Source organism: Crotalus tigris, unplaced genomic scaffold (genome assembly GCF_016545835.1).
Source record: "Crotalus tigris isolate CLP2741 ecotype Arizona unplaced genomic scaffold, ASM1654583v1 scf7180000024461.5605484, whole genome shotgun sequence".
Lineage (NCBI taxonomy): Eukaryota > Metazoa > Chordata > Lepidosauria > Squamata > Viperidae > Crotalus > Crotalus tigris.
This window is the reverse complement of record NW_024100632.1, coordinates 2,556,468-2,575,318: the sequence shown is the minus strand read 5'-3', so window position 1 is coordinate 2,575,318 and position 18,851 is coordinate 2,556,468. Positions and strand designations below refer to the sequence as shown.

At 50.4% G+C, this 18,851-nt stretch overlaps 1 protein-coding gene across 3 annotated transcripts; it reads left to right on the top strand.

Annotated features, from left to right (window-relative positions):
* Window positions 1-721: 721 nt before the first annotated feature.
* On the top strand, window positions 722-18,198 carry EMID1 (EMI domain containing 1). 3 transcript variants are annotated; one of them, XM_039332713.1, is made up of 14 exons: window positions 722-1,146; window positions 6,179-6,292; window positions 6,716-6,819; window positions 8,126-8,212; window positions 8,302-8,363; window positions 8,759-8,897; window positions 10,487-10,594; window positions 10,766-10,903; window positions 11,091-11,171; window positions 11,461-11,504; window positions 12,219-12,281; window positions 12,571-12,615; window positions 16,294-16,384; window positions 17,808-18,198. In XM_039332713.1, exons 1-14 carry the CDS (start codon window positions 1,007-1,009, stop codon window positions 17,945-17,947), a joined length of 1,356 nt encoding a protein of 451 aa, XP_039188647.1. In that variant the 5' UTR covers window positions 722-1,006; the 3' UTR covers window positions 17,948-18,198. The 3 variants fall into 3 exon arrangements, with proteins under 3 accessions (XP_039188647.1, XP_039188648.1, XP_039188649.1); XM_039332714.1 differs by lacking the exon at window positions 16,294-16,384 and adding an exon at window positions 14,373-14,457 and having other exon boundaries at window positions 723-1,146; XM_039332715.1 differs by lacking the exon at window positions 16,294-16,384 and having other exon boundaries at window positions 723-1,146.
* Window positions 18,199-18,851: the final 653 nt, after the last annotated feature.

Here is an 18,851-nt window from a genome sequence, read left to right as displayed (position 1 = left end):
TGTTGAATCCAGAGACCCCTTCTAAATTAGTTCCTAGTACTGTTCCTTTCCTTCAGCTCTGCAAAAGCCTTCCGTATCCTTATATCCTTCATGATCTGCCCCCCCCTTTAAAAAAAAGCTCTCCCTTCCCGCCACCATAATTAGGGGACCTGCTTACGGGATCGTAAGTCCAAAGAACCACCAATAACCTCCCGAGACCACATTGTAGAACATAAACCTGGTTACACTACATGAGACCAACTCTCCAGCAGCATATAAGACACATAACTGTCGTGTTCAATATAACATGTAGGAAAGACCACATATATCCCTCAAGCAAGAAGCTGCTGCTCTGGGCCCTGGCCCACTCACGGTTGCCCTGGGGGGCTGGTGCTGTCCCACACACTGGGCTGGTTCTGACCTACCAGACGGGGAGCAGGCTGGCCGAGTGGCTGCTTGGACAGTCTATCGGCCAAGGCTTTGGACTGCTACAGGGGGGTCCAGGGGTGAGGGGCTTCTGGGCAGGGGCTTGCTGGACTGGCTTGCAGAGCAATAGCTGGGGGGGCAGCTGGCAGGGGGGGCTTGATCTTTTTCATTAAAGTCTTCATTTGGAAAGCCAGCAGAACCCTTTAACTGCTACGACGGGTATAACTCAGCCCTAAAGGTCTCTCTTTAACTGAGACAGAAGATGGGGCAACGCGGGTGGCTGGGTGGGAGGGGCTGGCGTCCGCCCCTCCCCTTTCCTCCTGTTGCTCTAACGTGGGGGCTTGCGCGCCGCCGCCGCCGCCTCCGGGTTCCGCGCTCGTCAGCACGCGTCCCTCCTGCGGGTGAAACCTGGATTCAGCCCGAGTAGCTCGGGACACGGCGAGTGGATCCCCTCTTCTTCCTCGTTCTCCTCCTCCTCCTCCTTCCTCTTCCTTCCCCCTCCCCAGGGGGCGCCTCTGCTTCTCGTCCCGGAAGCCGCGTTCTTGGACCAGCCGCGGGGGGATCGCGCGAAGCCCGCGGGCGGCAGCGGCGACGGGCAGGCATGGAGGCGGCCGGCCGAGGCTCCCCCTGCCCGGATCTGCGCGCTCCTCTTTGGCCGCGGCTCTGCTGCCTGCTGCTCCTGCTCCCGCGGCCGGGCAGCGGCACCTGGACCCGCGCGGGGCTGCAATTCGCCTCCCGCAGGTAAGGGACCAGCTTTTGTCCCCCCCCTCCCCCTGACCTGACGGCCCTGGAAGCGAGGAAGCCCGCCGGGCGGTGCAGGAACCACAGGTAGGTGCTCCTGAAGGGGGAACACCGTACCTGTGTTGGGGGACGGCCAGGGCCGCTGCCCTGATTTCTTTGCCGCTGGCTTCCTGGCGGAACCGGGGGAGCGAGGCTGCCTTTCCAGAGCCCGTTCGCACGACCCGTTGGACTTCAAGCGAGCCGACTGCGTGCCGGGACAGCGTGTTGCGGGAATGCAGCCTGAGCGGCGCAAAAAAGAAACGGATGTTGTAGATCGGGATTCAGTTAACCGTGGACGAGTGTTTTGTGTGTGTGCGTGTGTGGGAACGCAGCCCTGTTTAGGGGAACCGGAGCTCGGATTGCCCGGGATCTTGCATCTCAGTTTATGGAAGAAGCCACCAGCCTTTTGTGGGGGTGGCTGTGTGGGCTGGAAAGTCTACATTACAACCAAAACAGGTCAAGAAACTGTCATTATGGCATGTCAGGCTGCCTGAATCCAGTTGTGGAACTCAAGGAATCTGCAGCCGTATTTTTAAAGCGAGATCTAGTGGCAGTGAGTTCCATGGGCTCAGGATGCTTTGTATGGCCTGGGTGTTTGCTAGTTCTGACTTTGGGTGGGGGTCGGAAGCCTGGCTCCACGGCAGCCCCCTTGACTTTCCCAAACCAGCCAACCACTGCCTTCTGCTCCATCAAGAAGCTGCTTGGCTGGTGGAATTCTGCATTTTTTTTCTTTATTGCTCCATCAGAGTAAAGCAGGCTCCGTCCAAGGGCACTGCTGACAACATGAGTTGCGACAGCAGGCCAGACACGGCCTTGGTATCCGGGCTCGGGATCCTTCCCCCTCAAGGCTCCCTTGAAAATGGAGAAAGAATCAGAATCTGGATAATGACAGGGAGAGAAGGGAAGTTGCTGTGCTTCCTCCAAAGGAAGGAAGGAAGGAAGGAGGGTGCGTTTAATTATAGACCCAAGGCTGAGGAGTCATGGAGACGCCAGGCTGGACTTCCAGGCTCCCTCTGGACGATCAGCAACCTTGACCACAGGGGCCAGGCGGAAACCAGATACCCCCAACTTCTGTGGGCAAGCTTGGGTCATCAGCTCCAAGTGTGGCACCCAAATTGCCTGTTGAGTGGGTGGGTGAGTTCCTGGTGCCTCCCACCCTCACGGTGGTCTTGCAGTGCGGGGGAGGGAGGGCAGATGAGGGAGCAGGGAATTCTGCTTTGCACTTCTCCCAGCTGCTGGCACTGGTCCATCCAGCTGTGGGCAGGCCTCCCTCTTCCCAGATGCTGAGCCCAGCATCCCAGCAGCAATTGTGGCTACTTCCACAGCAGAGACCTTTTAACCTCCTGTTCCCAGCCAGGTCCTCTGGCCAGGGGATCGGCCAGCCGGCCGGCCACCCACACACAGGCCTTCAGAAGAGGCGGAATTACAGGGAAAGGCGACACATAAAGAGCCTTTTGTGATATGGGGGGCTTAGCAGGGAGTGCCAGGCGGCCTGTTCCTCCAGGACTGGCAGAGGGGGCTGCAGGCTGGCAGGACGCTGCAAGCCACCATGGGGAGATTCCCAACAGCTTGGGAAGAGTAGAGCCTTCCCAGGTGAAGTTAAGCTATTACAGTACACGGTTTATTCATTTGATAACCAACAGCAAATTTTCTTAGCTTATTGTGTGAAGGCAGGAGGGAATCCAGAGGCTCCTGAGCGTTGCCTGTTTAGAGTTGGCACCCCTATGATCCCATTTGGTGAGGATTCCCAGGCTGTTTCACTGCTTTTTGTTTTCATTAACGATAGATCTACTGTAATTAAACTGCGTAAGAGAATTGAAATCGTCTCGCCGGGAAGAGGCGCCTGGTGCTGACTTGAGTCCTGTGGTGATGCCCAAAGCGTTTTTTATTCACATCTTGTGGGAATCACATCTTGTGGGAATAATATCCATAGGCGGACTCTTGTGTTTTGCTGAAAAGGTGCTTTTAAAACGGTTCCAAGTCTCTCTAGGATGAAGACAACTTTTTATATCATTCATCTCTACTTCAAAGTGGGAGCCTCCCCCCCCCTCTTAATTCCATTTATTTTCAACCACTATAGTTCAACGGTGTGGCTGGGGATGACTCCGGGGACATGGGGGATGTTAAGGACTGCTTGGGGTTCTCAGCCAGGGATTCCCCTCCTTGTTCTTTGCTTCCTGCCAACAATCATCATTCCTGGAAGTGCAAAGTTTGCTCCCTGGCAAGAGGATGGGCGAAATTCTTCTGGCACCTTCTCAGCATCCGTTTCGGTGCCAGGCCATTGAACGAGCGGCGTGTTCCTCCGAAGGCTTATTGGAGGACGTCTGTCAGCCCTGCAGGAGCTTAATGCCTAAAGTTAACGGGATTCGGCAGCCCCTTTTTGACCTGGCTGAATGCTTACACACACACACACACACACACACACACACACACACACACACACACACACACCAGGTCTGAATCAATGGCTCCCAAAAGAAGATGAACTCCAAATAAGGGAATGATTAACAGGATGTGCTCTTCTCCTGACTTGCTGGGAGTTTCCTTGATTAAATAGGAACCCTAATAAAGGAGAGTCTTTATAGCTCAGGGTTGACATGAGGGTCCTTGGTGCTCTCCGAGCTTGCTTGCTTTCTTGCAGACGCTTCATGACCCAAACTAGGTAACATGGTCATCAGTGCTAGAAGGGAGAGGAGGAGGTAGAGGAGGAGGAGGAGGAGGAAGAGGAAAAGGAAAAGGAAAAGGAGAAGGAGGATTGCAGACTAGGTAATCAATGCTCTGAGGACATTATCTAGTTTGGTCATGAGACGTCTGCAGGAACCCATCAAGCTCAGGGGGCACCAAGGACCCCTCAAACAGGAACCCTTTGGAGAGAGATGGCCAACCGTGTCAAAGCGTTGTAACTTCGAATTGGGGGGGGGCTAAGCATATTATCCTTACCCTCTGGGGCACGATCCCATCACAATTTCGACAACAATACAAGAAATACAAAATGTGGACTCTAAAATCTAAAAGAGCTGCTGAACCAATGTTGCAGGACAAGGACTGCCGACTTGTGCACGTTGGAAGGGCTGGGGAGGTGGAGAGAGGGGCAGCACAGGGTCATGCACACCCCCTACGTAGAATGGAAGGGGGGGGTTTCCTTCCTCCAGCCTCCCATTCAGTGATTGATGACTCTGGCGTGGAAAATTACAAACTCTCCAGATGAGAACTTGGCAGTGAAGGGCGGAGGGAATTTCCCTTCCTTTGCTTCTTCAGAGCAGTCCTGCAGCTGGGATCTTTTGCACCCTTTCCAAGTTCCTGCTCTCCCATCCTCTGCATGGCGGGCACCCCCTGCACGTCTCCTCATTGCCCGAATGGCGAAGAGCCCATGCAGTTGCACGCCAACAATGAACGCCTTCAGCAGCTCACGAGTAGTCTTCCTCGGCCAGTTAGGGCGAGCGGCTGCGGCTGCATTGGGAAAAAAACCGCTTTGTTTGGGTTAAGCAACAGCCATGCAATCCTAGGTCTGGATGGTCTGTCTTTCCCAGGCAGAAACCAAGGTCCTGCCTTGGATTTTCTTTCTTGGAAAGCGAAGGAATCGACAAAAGCCAGGGCCGAATTGGACCAGGTACAGGAACCTGGAAAGTTGGGTTTGAAAATGAAAAATGTCCATGAAAAGAATGCTAAATGAAACTTAGATTTTTAACCCCGTGAGCCAAACAGTTGGTCTCTGTCTGCTGGCCTTGGAGATGCCTGGACAAGTTGAGTGGGTTTCCACATTGCAGCAATGCCTGGTTTGTTTAATTCTGATTGGTTGAGTAAGGCAGCATTGTTTAATAAATGGAATCGGGTCAATTTAGGAAATCCTAGCTGAATTAGCCATAGCCTGGTTTTTACAGCCTTCCATGTTTTAATTTACAAGCTCTAGGGCAAGTTGGCTCAAGACCAGAGCATAAATATGTTCAGTAAACAAACCAAAGCTTATCTAACCAGCATCCTCTTTCCCACACAGCTGTTAATCACTGGCACATCTCTATCAGGGGTGAGAAGTTACAGGTCAGCACACTGGGGATGGCCGGAGATATAAAAATGACACAGATCAGGCTCAGAGACACATTCCATTTGAGTTAATTAAACCAAAATGAGTTAAACGGGGCTGGTAATTCCCTGTGCTTTAATTCTTGGTCCTTTCTGTTGCATTAAAATCACACTTTGGGGGGCAGTTTTCAGAAGGATTATGGGGACTTTGAGGAGAGAGATGGCATTTCAAAGCTCCAGGTGGTGCATCTGTTTCTAACACGGGCAAAAATGATATAGAAGAAGTGGCAGAAGCTAAGGGTAGAGTGAAAAGAGGAATCAGCCTAGAATCCCTACGTAGCCACAAGCAAACCAAAACCCATCTCCTTTGAATTTTGCTGGCCCTTATCTAACTCCAAGCAGGTGCAAAACAGGAGCGGAATAGATTCCTGCACATAGACATGAATACCAATAAATCAGTTCAATCCGACCTTCACATATGGACCTGATTCTGCATCCAACGATCATTAAGTGACGAGGACGGTTGACCTCTACTTTTGAATTATGCCTGTCCTAATTCATTGATTTCCAACATGTGGCCCAGATGTGGCGCCCACAAATAAATGTATATTTTTCTGCAAGATCCTCTGATCTTATTGGATGTTGTCGTCCCATCTGAAATCAAATAAGAGTTTGCTAACCGACTCTGAATTTTGCAAGATTTCAGGCTGGCGCTCCAGTTTTGGAGATTGGGTGGCCTCCCACGATGGCGAGGCCTTCCTTTCAATCAGAATTCTGTTTAGTTTTTTTGAAGTCTTGCAGACTTCCACCTCAGGAATGGAAACATGGGCTTGGTGCCCAACGCACCACATTGCCGACCCACAGAGCTTGTGGTGATCTTCAGAGGGTTTGGTTGATGCTGTCACGACCTACACTAAGTAAACCCTTGGGAGTGGCTGCCCTTGGTGACCTCCTGCATTGTGGTCTCTTTCAGAAACTGGTGTCCCTACACGGTCATCAAGACGGTTTCCTGTCACATCCAAAATGGCACCTATCTCCAGAGAGTTTTCCAGAATTGTCGCTGGCCTATGAGCTGTTCAGGGGGCAGGTGAGGACTCAGGTGAAAGAGGAACATTAAGGTCTCCCAAACCCACCGTATCTCTTCACCATTCCAATCCAAAAAAACCCAGGCTTCTACTGGCCTCATAGAGGAACCACGGTTAAAACGGTGATGAAAAAAATAACTTTGCATCTCCAGCCCTCCCAGGTCTGAAAGCGAAGAAGGGCTGAAGTCACCTCATAAGCACCGTCACAGTTTCTCTTAATAATCAAGTTGTCAGTCACGGTTGCAGTGAGTAAATGGGGACTATCTGCATTTACTTCCCCAGCTGGCCTTCCCCCGGCTTGGTTTGGAGACCCCCTGCTCTAAATGCTTGGTTCCTTGGTCTCCCTTTTGAATTCTCCCTCCAGGCACAATTGCCCAAGGTTGTCCCTGTCACTTGAAGTTGCTTGTTCTTCTTTTGCCCTCTAGCTACAGGACGGTGATCCGACCGACGTACAGACAGGCGTATAAGACGGTCACAGCCCTGGAGTGGAAATGTTGCTCTGGGCATACGGGAATCAACTGCGAAGCAGGTACTGTGTGTGTGTTTGTGAGAGAGAATGACAAAGCTTAATGTCTACGGAGGTTCTCCGTCCTACAGGTCCTGGTTGTCCCAAAGACATTTTTTCAAGAGGCAACTGGACTTCCTAGTTTTTCTTTGAAGACGTTTCGTTTCTCATCCCAGAAGCTTCTTCAGCTCTGACTGGATGGTGGGGAAATGAAAGGATTTATACTCCTTGCAGTCAGCTGGTCATTTGCCTTCGTTGAGTCCACTTGGAGCTGACCTTGAGGACACAGATTAAACCCCCAAGTGGCCTCATTCTCCTCTTAAAAGGCCCCCTTTAATACAGATGTCTCTCTCGATGGGAGAGGAGCTCAGGTGATCTCAGGAAGCAGAAGAATCTGGAAAGGAAATAGGACGGCTGGCACAGACGTTGGGAATGTTGCTGCTCCAGCAAGGGAGGTTAATAAACAGGGACAACAGAGCATTTCCTGAGCCCTCCTGTACTTGCGTCACTAAAAGGCTGATCTCACAGGATGGCCAACGGGGCAGGGAGAACAAACAGAATAACAGAGTTGGAAGGGATCTTAGAGGTCTTCTAGTCCAGCCCTCTGCTCAAGCAGGACACCCTGTATCATTTCAGAAAGATGTTTTTTTTTTAAAAAAACAAACCTGCAAAAAATATAATGTGATAGGAGGACTGAGCCTCCCCTTTGCTTCACTGCCCAGGGTCCCTTGGAACATCTCCCTGGTCCATTGAATTCCAGCTGCATGAGACGTGAAGAAGCCCTCCCTTTGTTTTCCCCCTCTCCCCTCTTTTCAGAGCAAATATTTATGCTGGGTCTTGTCTGGCCGAGGGAAAGGGATGGAGGTCAGGGCAGGGTGGGCTTTGAGGGAACAGCTCGGGCACATCAACAATCCTTTCTTCGCTGGGTCCCAGCTGGTGACCTGAACTGAACCCGAGACTTGCAGAAAAAAAGAAAGCTGAAAGAAGAAGAAAGAGAGGCAGAGCCAGAAGGATGAGGCGGTGACAACTTTCTGAGCGCCTCTGTGACAAAAAAGAGTGTGTGTATGTGTGTGTGTGTGTGTGTTGGGGGCAATAGGTTGACATGGTAAATCACTCAGAGAAGCAGAGTAAAGTGGTATATAAGTCTAAGTGCTATTGCTATTCCTTCCTTCCTTCCTTCCTTCCTTCCTTCCTTCCTTCCTTCCTTCCTTCCTTCCTTCCTTCTTTCCTTCCTTCTTTCCCTCCCTCCCAGTGGGTTGGACTAGAAGACCTCAAAGGTCCCTTCTATACTCTGTTATTCTGTTATATCCTTTTTCTTTTGCTTTTTCAGAAACCGTCAGTTACCAGGATGTTCCAGGTGCCACACACGGGATCCCGGCTCTGAGCAGAGTGCCCATTCGACCTGCAACGTATTCCGGTGAGAGGATTTTATCTTTTCAATTTCCAATTTCTGTCTTGTCCAGAAAAATGTTAAAACTCCTTTTTTTTTTTTTTTAACCTCCACAGGTTGTTTCAACTGCAGCAAATTCTCCGAGCTTTTGGAAAAAGTAAACCTCCTGGAAGCCAAGGTTATTTCCTTTCTTCTCTTTCTTTTTTCAATAATGTGTATTCAGAACTACATTAAAAGGATACAAGAAGCTAATACAAAAAAGAAACAATTTAAAAAAAGAAAAGAAAAATATTAAAACGGGCAGAAAAATCCCCCGAAATAAAGAAGGGGGGGAAAGCAAATTGCCCCCTTATCAGAGATGGAAAGGTTAACTATTTTAATTTGGGAAAAGAATATAACAAGCGTTTTTTCTTGGGAACTGCTTCTGAGCTAACTGTCTCACTTAGCAATGGAAACTGTGGGCTTAGCTGTCATAAGTCAAGGACTGCAGCTATTTGCGTACCAGCTGTATTTTGGTGCCTGTGTTAAAGCCTGAAGTCTGACGAATTTGTCCCATTTTGGCCCCCCCCCCAGGTAGCTACCTTCACAGCAGCTGGATCCGGACCCTCGGCCATATCTCGACAATGCTCCACAGGCAATACGGCCCCCAACCCTTTAAATCTGTGGGACCCTCAGGGCACGCCAGGAAAACCCGGAGAAGAACGCGGGACAGGTCAGTGAGCGAGAAGGGAGGCTTCCTGCAAGGGGTTTGTGCAGGGTGGGCAGAAAAGTCAAGATGGCAGCCATGGCAGTGGGAGCAAAGCCCCACCTGGTTTGTTGTTGTTGTTGTTGTTCTGGGTGTCTCTCGTGCAAAGGTGTCTCTGAGATCTACACCCAACCTGATGCATTGTGTGGTGTGCGGATAGAACAGAATAAAAAATGTGGAAATAATTAGAATAGAGTAGAGTAGAGTAGAGTAGAGTAGAATAGAATAGAATAGAATAGAATAGAATAGAATAGAATAGAATAGAATAGAATTCTTTATTGATCAAGTGTGATTGGACACAGAAGGAATTTGTCTCCGGTGCAGAAGCTCATAGTGTCTGTTTATGTGTACACACACACACACACACACACACACACACACACACACATTAATCAGCTTCAGAGACTCAGCCCCAGCCCCCCCTGGCTCTCTCCCCAGATCCAGTGTGGTATCAGAGTTGGGGAGTATGAGACGAGGGGGCTGGGGCGGAAAACGGCTGCATCCCAGGGCATCTGGGACTGGCTGCCTCTCAGCTCCGGGGCTGGTTTCAGTTTCTGCAGCTGGAAAGATTTATCTGACCCCCCCCCTACAACTCCCCCCCCTTTATTGCAACACAACATATGCTTCTGGTTTGGTATGTAAGCATTGAGAAAGGTTGATTGCTGGGCTGGCTCCATTTTGCACAAAGGGAGGGCCGGGAAGGGTGTGTGTGTGTGTGATGAGCAGGGGTTAAGTGTGTGTGGGGCTCTGTTTCCCCTCGCTCAGGATGGCAAATGTGTGCTGGAACACCCCCCCCCGCCCCGCCCTTCATCTCGCCACAACCAGAAAGGCGATCCTGGGCAGCCAGAAGGGGACTGACTGGGAGGGGGGGTCTTCTGGCTGCCTGAACCGAATTGGCAACCCCCTCCTCTCTGTCTCCTCCTAATTGTTTTGCAATGCAGCCCCCTCCCCAACTGGCAGTTAGTAGCAAAGAGGCTATGGGGAGCTGGTGTGGGGCCCAGGCAGGATGCTTCAGCTTCAGCAGCTTTAAATCTGCTATAAATTACATGATAGGGGTTCGATATTTGCTTTGAACAAGCAGAGTCGATGGGAAGCCAGATTCACTTAAGGACCATACGATTCATTTAACGATTGCGCTGATTTTGTTTAACCACCCTGGCCCAAAAAAAAAAAAAAAAAAAAAAGGTCACAAAATTGGGTACCACCCACTACTGCCTTGCTTAGCAAAAGGAATTCCGATCCCGATTGTGGTTGTTAAGTTGAGAACCACCGCAAGTCCTCCATTTATGACCACCACGGAGCCCAAAATTTCTGTCACTGAGTGAGATATTCGCTGAGTGAGCTACACCCCATTTTATGACTTTTCTAGCCACAGTAGTTAAGCGAACCACTGCGGGGTTTAAATTAGGAACAGGGTGGGGAAGTGAATTCCGGCCTCCCCATGGATTTTGCTGGTGTCACTAAATGAACCGTTGTAAGTCTCTGCAGGTATTTGGGGTTTGATTTAAACCTCCCCCCCATTTAACAATCATGAACAACTTTTTTCTGTGTTTCAGGAAGATTGGCTTCCGAAGGACCAGCAGGCCCCGTAGGGCCCAAGGGTGATGCTGGGATTCGGGGCCCTTCGGGCGTTCCTGGGGTCAAGGGCCCCGTTGGACCACAGGGTAAATTTGTCACGAGGTGCACGTCCGATTTTGTCCAGGGAATCCCGGTTCAGATGCCAAAGAACATGGATTAAAACCCGCTCTGGGAGCTGCCTGCATTCTGACCACTGCGTTTTCAGTTGTTACTTGCTTGGTTCATCCTTCTCCATTGTCTACATTTATTTCTTCCAGGTCCTCCAGGTCCACCTGGCCCACCAGGACGAGATGGAGCAAGGGGCTTTCCTGGTGAGAAGGGTCTCCCTGGACCTCCTGGACCACCGGGACCACCAGCCCCAGTCGGTCCCCAAATTTCACCCATCCCAGATCAAAGTAAGTCCAAGCAAGGCTGGCTGGGGAATCCTCCTCCTCCTCCTCCTCCTCCTCCTCCTCCTCCTCCTCCTCCTCCTCCTCCTCCTCCTCCTCCATACATCTCAGGAGAGACACCGCAGTGGATGGAGATACCTGGGTGTTCTTCATGAAATTTTCTTCATCATCTTTCTTTTCTCTTCTGTTTTAGGGGATCTGCTCCTCTCCAACTCCTTCACTGAAACTGCTATAACTGGTCCAATTGGACCTCCAGGACTTCCGGGCCCAATTGGTAAGAATAGCTACATCCCAACCAACCTCACTCTGCCTGTTGCCTTTGAATAGAATTCACAACGTTTTGGAGTTCTCTGAGCTTGTTTTCATCCTAACAAGGACAAAATCTCCATCAGTCAGTTGCTAACAGTAGCTTTACCTGGAACAGCATCCATCCTGTGATGATAGCGTTGACACCATCAAACATCCATATCTGCCTATCCCAATTCCCAGAAGTCTCCAGCCCCCTTTTTCTTACACTAGCCATTCAGCAGGTTGACCAGGATGTGCCATCTTCTTCTCTCTAGGTCCCCCAGGACCCGCTGGAAAACCAGGTTCTCCAGGGCTTGATGTAAGTAGACCATCCATCTCCCCAGGAAGAGAATTGGGGAAGGCGGATGGAATTCTCTTTGGGAAGAAGGGGGGAATTCCACCTCTGTTGCTGTTGTGGTTTATTTAAGATGTATGTTTTCATGGGGGGGGGGGGAAGAGATTGTTTCCTGGCTCCCTGGAATTCCTAATATTGGGATGTTATCAAGGAGAGAGCCAACCTACGTAGGATGAAGGAGAAATTTCCTTAGGAAAACAAGTAACCAGTAGAACGCCTCACCTCCAGAAGCTGTGGGTGCTCCATCACTGGAGGTTTTCAAGAAGAAACTGGACAGCCCTTTGCCCAGAACTGTACAGGGTCTCCTACTTGAGCAGGGGGTTGGACTGGAAGACCTCCAAGGGCCCTTCCAACTTTATCATTTTCTTATTCTGTTATCCTGAGATTCAAGAATTCCCAATGTTGGGAGGTGAAGGTCTACAACTCCCGGGAAGCCTAGCCTGCAAACTCCTGAGTTCCATCACCAGTTGTGAAGAATGTCTTGTGTCTGTAGTAGTTTATGTGAAGATATCTGTTGAGATGTTAGACAGAAATGGAGGGCAAGTTGGGATGTGGCCACTGAGGGGCATCACTTAGAGGAACCAGGGCAGGAGAAGGAAACGGTCAGGAATTCCCGGGAGGAAAATATGCTCGGGAAGCACCCGACCTCGTCTGACACAGTGTGATGGCTTCTTCCAGGGAATTCCAGGATCACCAGGTGGTGATGGGGCCGCTGGTACCCTTGGGCAGAAAGGAGAAAAGGTGAGTTTCCAGTTTGGCTTCCTCTGGAAGTTGAGGATCCAAGCAGGTGCCCCTGAAACAGAGACGGGCCACAGTGAATTGGACCTTCTTGCTGTCCCCAGTATGAGCCATCTCTCCTTTGTCTTTCCCATGGCTGAATTCCCCTTCCCCAAATTTGGTTGTGCTGGATTACAGTGCCCATTTTCCCCATCCTATACATGCAGGCCTGATGGGAGTTGTAGTCCAGCTCCTTTTCAGCAAAGAGCCAGCTTTCCTGGTTACCTAACATCTGTATTTTGGTGTCTTGCAGGGCGAAGCAGGACCCAAGGGTGACCCAGGCGAGAAGGGGTCCTGGGTAAGTTCTGGGTGATGATAGCCCCCTTTCCTCCCTCTCTCTCCTCCGTAGCTCTTATTTCTTGGTGTCTCGGGCCAAGAAGACCCCCCATCTTTGTAAACAGTCTGTCCCACCTGCCCAAGAACAAGGGGGCGGGGGTAGCAGCCATCCGAAAGACCTTCAGTCAGAAAATGAAAAGGCAGAACGGTTGGGACGTCATCAGCTCCCCCCAAATTGGTCATCCGGGTTTTTCAGTTTTTCATTGAGAATGTTCAAACCTCAGACAACTTTACGTCAGAAGTTCAGCATTTGGGGAGATTGCATACTTGAAAAAAAAAAAAAAACCACCACTAAATAATTACTGATAGAAGAGAATATTTGTAGCTCCGGGCTGGTTCTTGGTGCTCTCTGAGCTGGGTGGTTTTCTTGCAGACGTTTCATTACCCAGACTAGGTGACATCATCAGTGCTAGAAGGCAGAGGAGAGGAGGAGGAGGAAGAGGAGGAGAAGAAGGAGGAGGAGGATTGTGGGGTCCTTGGTGCTCTCTGAGCTGGGTGGTTTTCTTGCAGACGTTTCATTACCCAACTAGGTAACGTCATCAGTGCTAGAAGGGAGTGGTGGTGCTTTTAAAAAGGGGGGAGGCTTCAATTATTCAGTCACAGCTTCCATTTGCATCCTCTTTGGTGGATCCTCCTCTTTAAGGCTAATTAAATACTCGCTTTTATTATAAAGTGGGAGGGATTGGACGGACCCCCTGAAACAGGGATGACATTTATACTTGATGGTCTCCCGTTTGCTCCTTGCCTCTGAAGAATGGCTTTCCTCTGTGTGATAAGAAGCTGTTATCTGGGTTGCGATGAGATCCTCTGAGTAATGCAATCATGCACAGGAAACTCTCCCTTCCTTTCTTCTTTTCCTCCCTTCCTCCCCCCCCCCCCGAATGCCCAGGCCACCAACTCACCTATACAGCCCTTTGCAATGTCCCACATTCGGGGAGTTGAAGTCCACAAGTCATCAAAGGGCCAAATTTGAAAACCCCTGTTTTAAACCCTTCCCTGCTCTTCCTTTCCACACAGCAACTTTTAATAACAGCAATAAGAGATAGGTAAAGGTGGCTCCTTAGGCTCATCTGAGGTCAGTCACAGCTCAGCCTCCCTAACCAGGAGAAGATGGCCAGGAAAAGCTGCTTTAGATGCCTCCTCCGGAGCTCTCGAGGCCAAAACGCCAAGCATGAATCTCCAATTAACCCGCCTGTCGTGGCTGGGCCACGGGACGTGGTCATGGCAAGCTTCCTGCACCCTGGACCAAGGCTTGATGTGGATGGCCTGCAAGTTCTCCTCTAACCCTGTAATTCTTCAGGGGCGGGGTTGCAAGTTTCTGAGGATGTAATGCAAAAGCACCCCCCTTCCCCCCCCTTCTCTAGACAGCATGTTTTCTTGCACACGTTTAGTTCCTTCCCTGTAGGCCAAATCCTGCACCAGCTGGTTCTCTTTGCCTGCTTGGCAGCTTCCTCCCCAGAAACACTCTGTGCATGAAAGATGCCTGGTTGCCCATGAAAAGGCTTGACTCCCTTCCTGCCTGAATAATAACTGGATTCACACATACGCCCTCCTGCGGATAAACCCAAGTGTTTGGTGGTTCGGATGCCTGCGAGAAAGTTGGGAGCGTCTAGGAAAGGCACGGCGGGCCTCCCTCTCCTTTCTCTCCCCCCGCCCCACCCCTGCACACGCGTGTGCGTGCCTTCCTTTCACGGCTGTGTCTGTCTCTTTCGTCCGCAGGGGGAGGGGTTACACCAGCTCCGAGAGGCTTTGAAGATTTTAGCAGAAAGGGTTTTAATCTTGGAGGCCATGATTGGGCTGCATGGTGAGTAGAGACAGGGAAGGAGGACAGATACCCCAAAGTTAGCCGCTCTCTGGGCTGAAGGGCCCGGGGTCTCGGAGCCCACCTTCCCCGACTTGAGCTCGCTGGATAGGATGGGGCTGCAGATTCTGGCACCCCAGGTTTTGTCCCTGTTGATCGGGAAGGCACCAAGGTAGAAAAGGCTGGCCTGGATGGATGCATCTGTTGGGAGAAGCTGCTTGGACCGACCTATCTGTCTGTTTGGAAGTCTGGGAGCTGGATGGGTACATATGAAAAGCGACATATCCCCTCCATCCAGATGGTCTGGCTCCTTCCTTCCTTCCTTCCTTCCTTCCTTCCTTCCTTCCTTCCTTCCTTCCTTCCTTCCTTCCTTCCTTCCCTCCCTCCCTCCCTCCCTCCCTCCCTCCCTCCCTCCCTCCCTTCCTTCCTTCTTAACTTCTCCCTTTCTCAGGCTCCCCTTTATCTACCTACCTTCCTTCCTTCTTTTTCCCTTTCTCATGCTCCTTCTTTCTTTCCTTCCTTCTTTCCCTCCTTCCCAGAGAAACTGGATTTCAGGCCTATGAGCATTCAGAGGGCTCCCCCTGGTGGCCAAAGAAAGGAAAAATGTTTATCTCTTTTGCACAATCTTGGTGATGGATGCTGGACTGTAATTTCCCACAAGTACATTAATGCAGCCAGTATCAGCAGCAGCAGCTTAGGGAAACTGGATCCAGATAGTGACAAGACCTCAGGAATCAGCCCTCTGTGACGAGCTTTTGTGACTTTGTGATGAGCTGAGTCCAGGGGGAGGCCAGATTCTCTTAACGACTATGGCAGGAGTGTTCGCAAAATGCGGCAAAAACAAAAATCACAACAATGGTCTTGCTGAGCAACATAAATTTTGGGCTTCACTGTGGCTGTAACTTGAGGACCACCTGTACTTCCTTTCAGCCTTATCATTTAAGGCAGGGAGAGAATAATGTTACTGCTGTTATTGAATGCTTGCAAATCAGTCTTTTTTTCTTCTTCTTTTTGCTGGATTCCTGCCTCTTTCTGAATTGGGATCCTGTCTCTGTTATTTCTGTTCATTGGGGAGCTTAGGCTCCCGTGTCAAGTGGGAACAGGGTTGTGTCAGGATGTGTCTTCCGGGAAAAACCTCTCTCCCTTGTCTCCGTCTGTTCCTAGAGGGGGGCTCTGTGGTGCACATCTCTGTTGTGAGTCACTTATCTGCCTTGTCTGTTGTGCGCACGCTCAGACCAAACCCATACTGATAGCCCTTGCCTTTTTCAAAAAGGAATTTGCACTCTTTTTTTTTTCTTTCATGGGAAAAATATATAACATCTATATATATTAGAGTTAGAACGCTCCTTGGATGAGAAGGGAAACGTTTTCGAAAGAAAAAACAACAACCAAAGAACGTCCAGTTGCCTTTTGGGGTTTTAAAAAAAAAACCACCTTTGGGACAACCACAATTTGGATGATGGAGAATTTCCATAGACATTTAGCCACCTTGAATTTAGTGGTGGAAATCCTGATCCCAAGTGTGGGTCGTAAGTCAAGGACTGCCTATATATTTAAAAAAAACCACAAACCTGCATTTTTCAGTTCTTCGTCTCTGGAAGTCTCAATTCCCTCCAAACTCAGAACTTCTCCTTATCAGGCACGACCTGCAGGTTCCATATAGGGGAGAAATCCCTGGGTACCTTTCTCTCTATCCCGTAAGGGAGACCCTCTCTCACCCCCCCCCATACCCCTAGCGCCATCTTTCCAAAGGACCCTGACTCCCCCCCGCCCCCTCCCCTTCCTGTTCCCTGCGGGTGGCTCAATCAATTTGCACTCTGCTCTTCTCGCTCCCGCCAGGCCATTAGCTTGCCAAGCTTCCTAGAACAGCAAGCCCAGCTGGAGCTCCTGGCTAGGAGAGTCACCTTGCTGGAAGCTATCATATGGCCAGGTAATGCGCAATGCGAGGCCTGCCTCCCCCCCCCTTCCTGTTCCTCCACCGCATGGTGCATTCGCCAGATGCCAGGACCCGGCAGCCATGGGCTTTTGCCTTCTACTTCCAAGACTTTGCATGCCATCTCTGCAACAGCCCACCTTTTTCCTGTTGTGTACAACACCTTCCTGAACACAAATGACTTTTTTTTTTAAAATCCTTAGCATGGTTTGGCCTGCCTTGATTCCCCGGCTGGTGGGAGTAGGGGGGTGGGTGGCTGCAGGATTGGAGGGGAATCGGAAGACCCTCCTCTCTTCCCAGCCTGAGCTAAAGGCAAATCAAGGGTTCTGTGATATCGAAGCAAATGAGATTTGGATGGCTGGAGCTGTAGAATCCCAGCTTCGGCTGGGGATCCTTTGCACATTCTCGGGGGCATCTCCGACTAGCCTGCATGCACGGAAAAATAAAGCTTGCACCCATCCAGCAGGGATGGGATTAGCAATCAGTTGTTCAGGACGGGGATCCCACTCCCCGGCGTGTCCAGCTCCATTGAGACTGCAGCTCTCGTTAATCCCAATGGCCAAATCACCTGGATAGTTCTGGGAATTGTAGTTCTCGTGCACCTAGAGAGTACGGGAGAGCGCCCTGAGAGAGACACGTGCAGGGAGGGGTCCATCTGCGAAGCATCTGGAAATGATAGGGAGATGAATGGGAATGGCTTGGAACCAGCTCCTCGTCTTCCAATAGCAGCCCTCTCTGGAACACCTCTGAGCAGAGCTGCTCCTGTATATGGAGGTTCAATTTACCTCCAATGGGATCACTCACCTTCACAAGGTCCCCATCCCTCAGCCTGCTGATTGTGCCTTGGTTTATCTTTTGCTGGTAATGAAACATCTATTGGGTGTTCAGGCTAAATGAATAACTGATACCTTATCTTTTTGTTCAAGAAGAATTAATAAGCTACCAGCCCAAGCAAGCAAATCTGAAAAACACTGAGCTAAGCTACAGGTCTCTAAATGAGAAAGAAATACAAAATGCAAAGACAGACCTTGGATTACAACATCCATCACATATGGCCAATGGCCAGGCTGGCTGAAGCTGATCTATGTTGGGATCCAACAGATTGCGGTGCTCCTGCCCTCTGCTCTGGCGAAGATTTATTTGCCAAATTGTGAGGTTCCAGTTGCTCAAAACCCACCCAAATTATGCATTGGAAGAATGTTGCTCTTGAAAGATGGGGGATGTTGGAGTCAAGCCATTTCCAAAATGGGGAGGGGGAAAGAGGACCCCAGAGGGGCACCTCAAAACCCTAGTCCTTCCTACGGGCAAGCCAGCACATTTTCACATATATCTCAAGGCCATAAAGATGCCTGGATAGAAACAAGTGAATCCTAGAATTTAGCCATTTCTGCCATGCTGACATTTCTTCCTCCGTTGGCAGAACCAGATCTGGGATCCGGGCTTGATCCCGCCACTACAGGGGTCCCCGGCTACGATCGGAGTAAACGCAATGAGAACTTGGCGGCCTACCAGGTGAGCTCGCACCGTCCTCCTCACAAGGGAGAGGAGAGGAAGAAATGAAGGATGGTCTACTCACCATCAGGCGAAGAGGGCCACGTCTGGATCAAGGGACCTCCGATTTGGAGGGAGCACCATGCTTCATCCTCCTCCTCCTCCTCTCTGCCTTGGACCGGTGGTGATGGAGACGGGCTGTTCAACAGCCAGGCAGGGGACAGGCCCCTGGCTAACGATCCTACTTTGTATTTATTCTTTCCGCACAGATTTGTTCCTGCTATGGAACAAACAGGAATAGATGTTATGGGGTCTATGCCCACGGGGGTGGGTGGGTGGGTGGGTCTCAGCCTCCCTGTCACTTGCCACAGTTCCCCTCTTGTGGTCAGATTGGGCCACAAGGCAACGTGGCAGGGATGGGTCAGCACGCGTGGTGGCATCTCTCCGGCATGCGTTCAGCAGCTCAGGATGCCAAGATGATTCCTCTCTCGCAGCACTGCTCTCGCTTTGAACCTTAATTTTATCTTTCTTCAAAATTGGATTGCCCCCCCTCCCTTTTCACTTCAAAACAAACCCCAGCCATTCTGCCTAAGAGCCCTGGTGGCACAGTGGTCAGAATGCAGTACTGCAGACTAACTCACTGCCAGGAGTTCGATCCTGGCCAGCTCAAGGTTGACTCAGCCTTCCATCCTTCTGAGGTTAGTAAAATGAGGACCCAGATTGTTGTGGGCAAGAGGCTGACTCTGTAAGCCGCTTGGAGAAGGCTGTAAAGCACTTTGAAGCGGTATATAAGTCTAAGTGCTATTGCTATAAAGCAGGATTTCTCAATCCTGGGAATTTTAAGACTTGGCTGGCTGGGGAATTCTAGGAATCGAAGTCCACGTCTTAAAAGTTCCCAAGGTTGAGAAATACCGCAAATGGATGGACTGGGAATTCAGTCATTCTGGTCACACACACACACACACACACACAC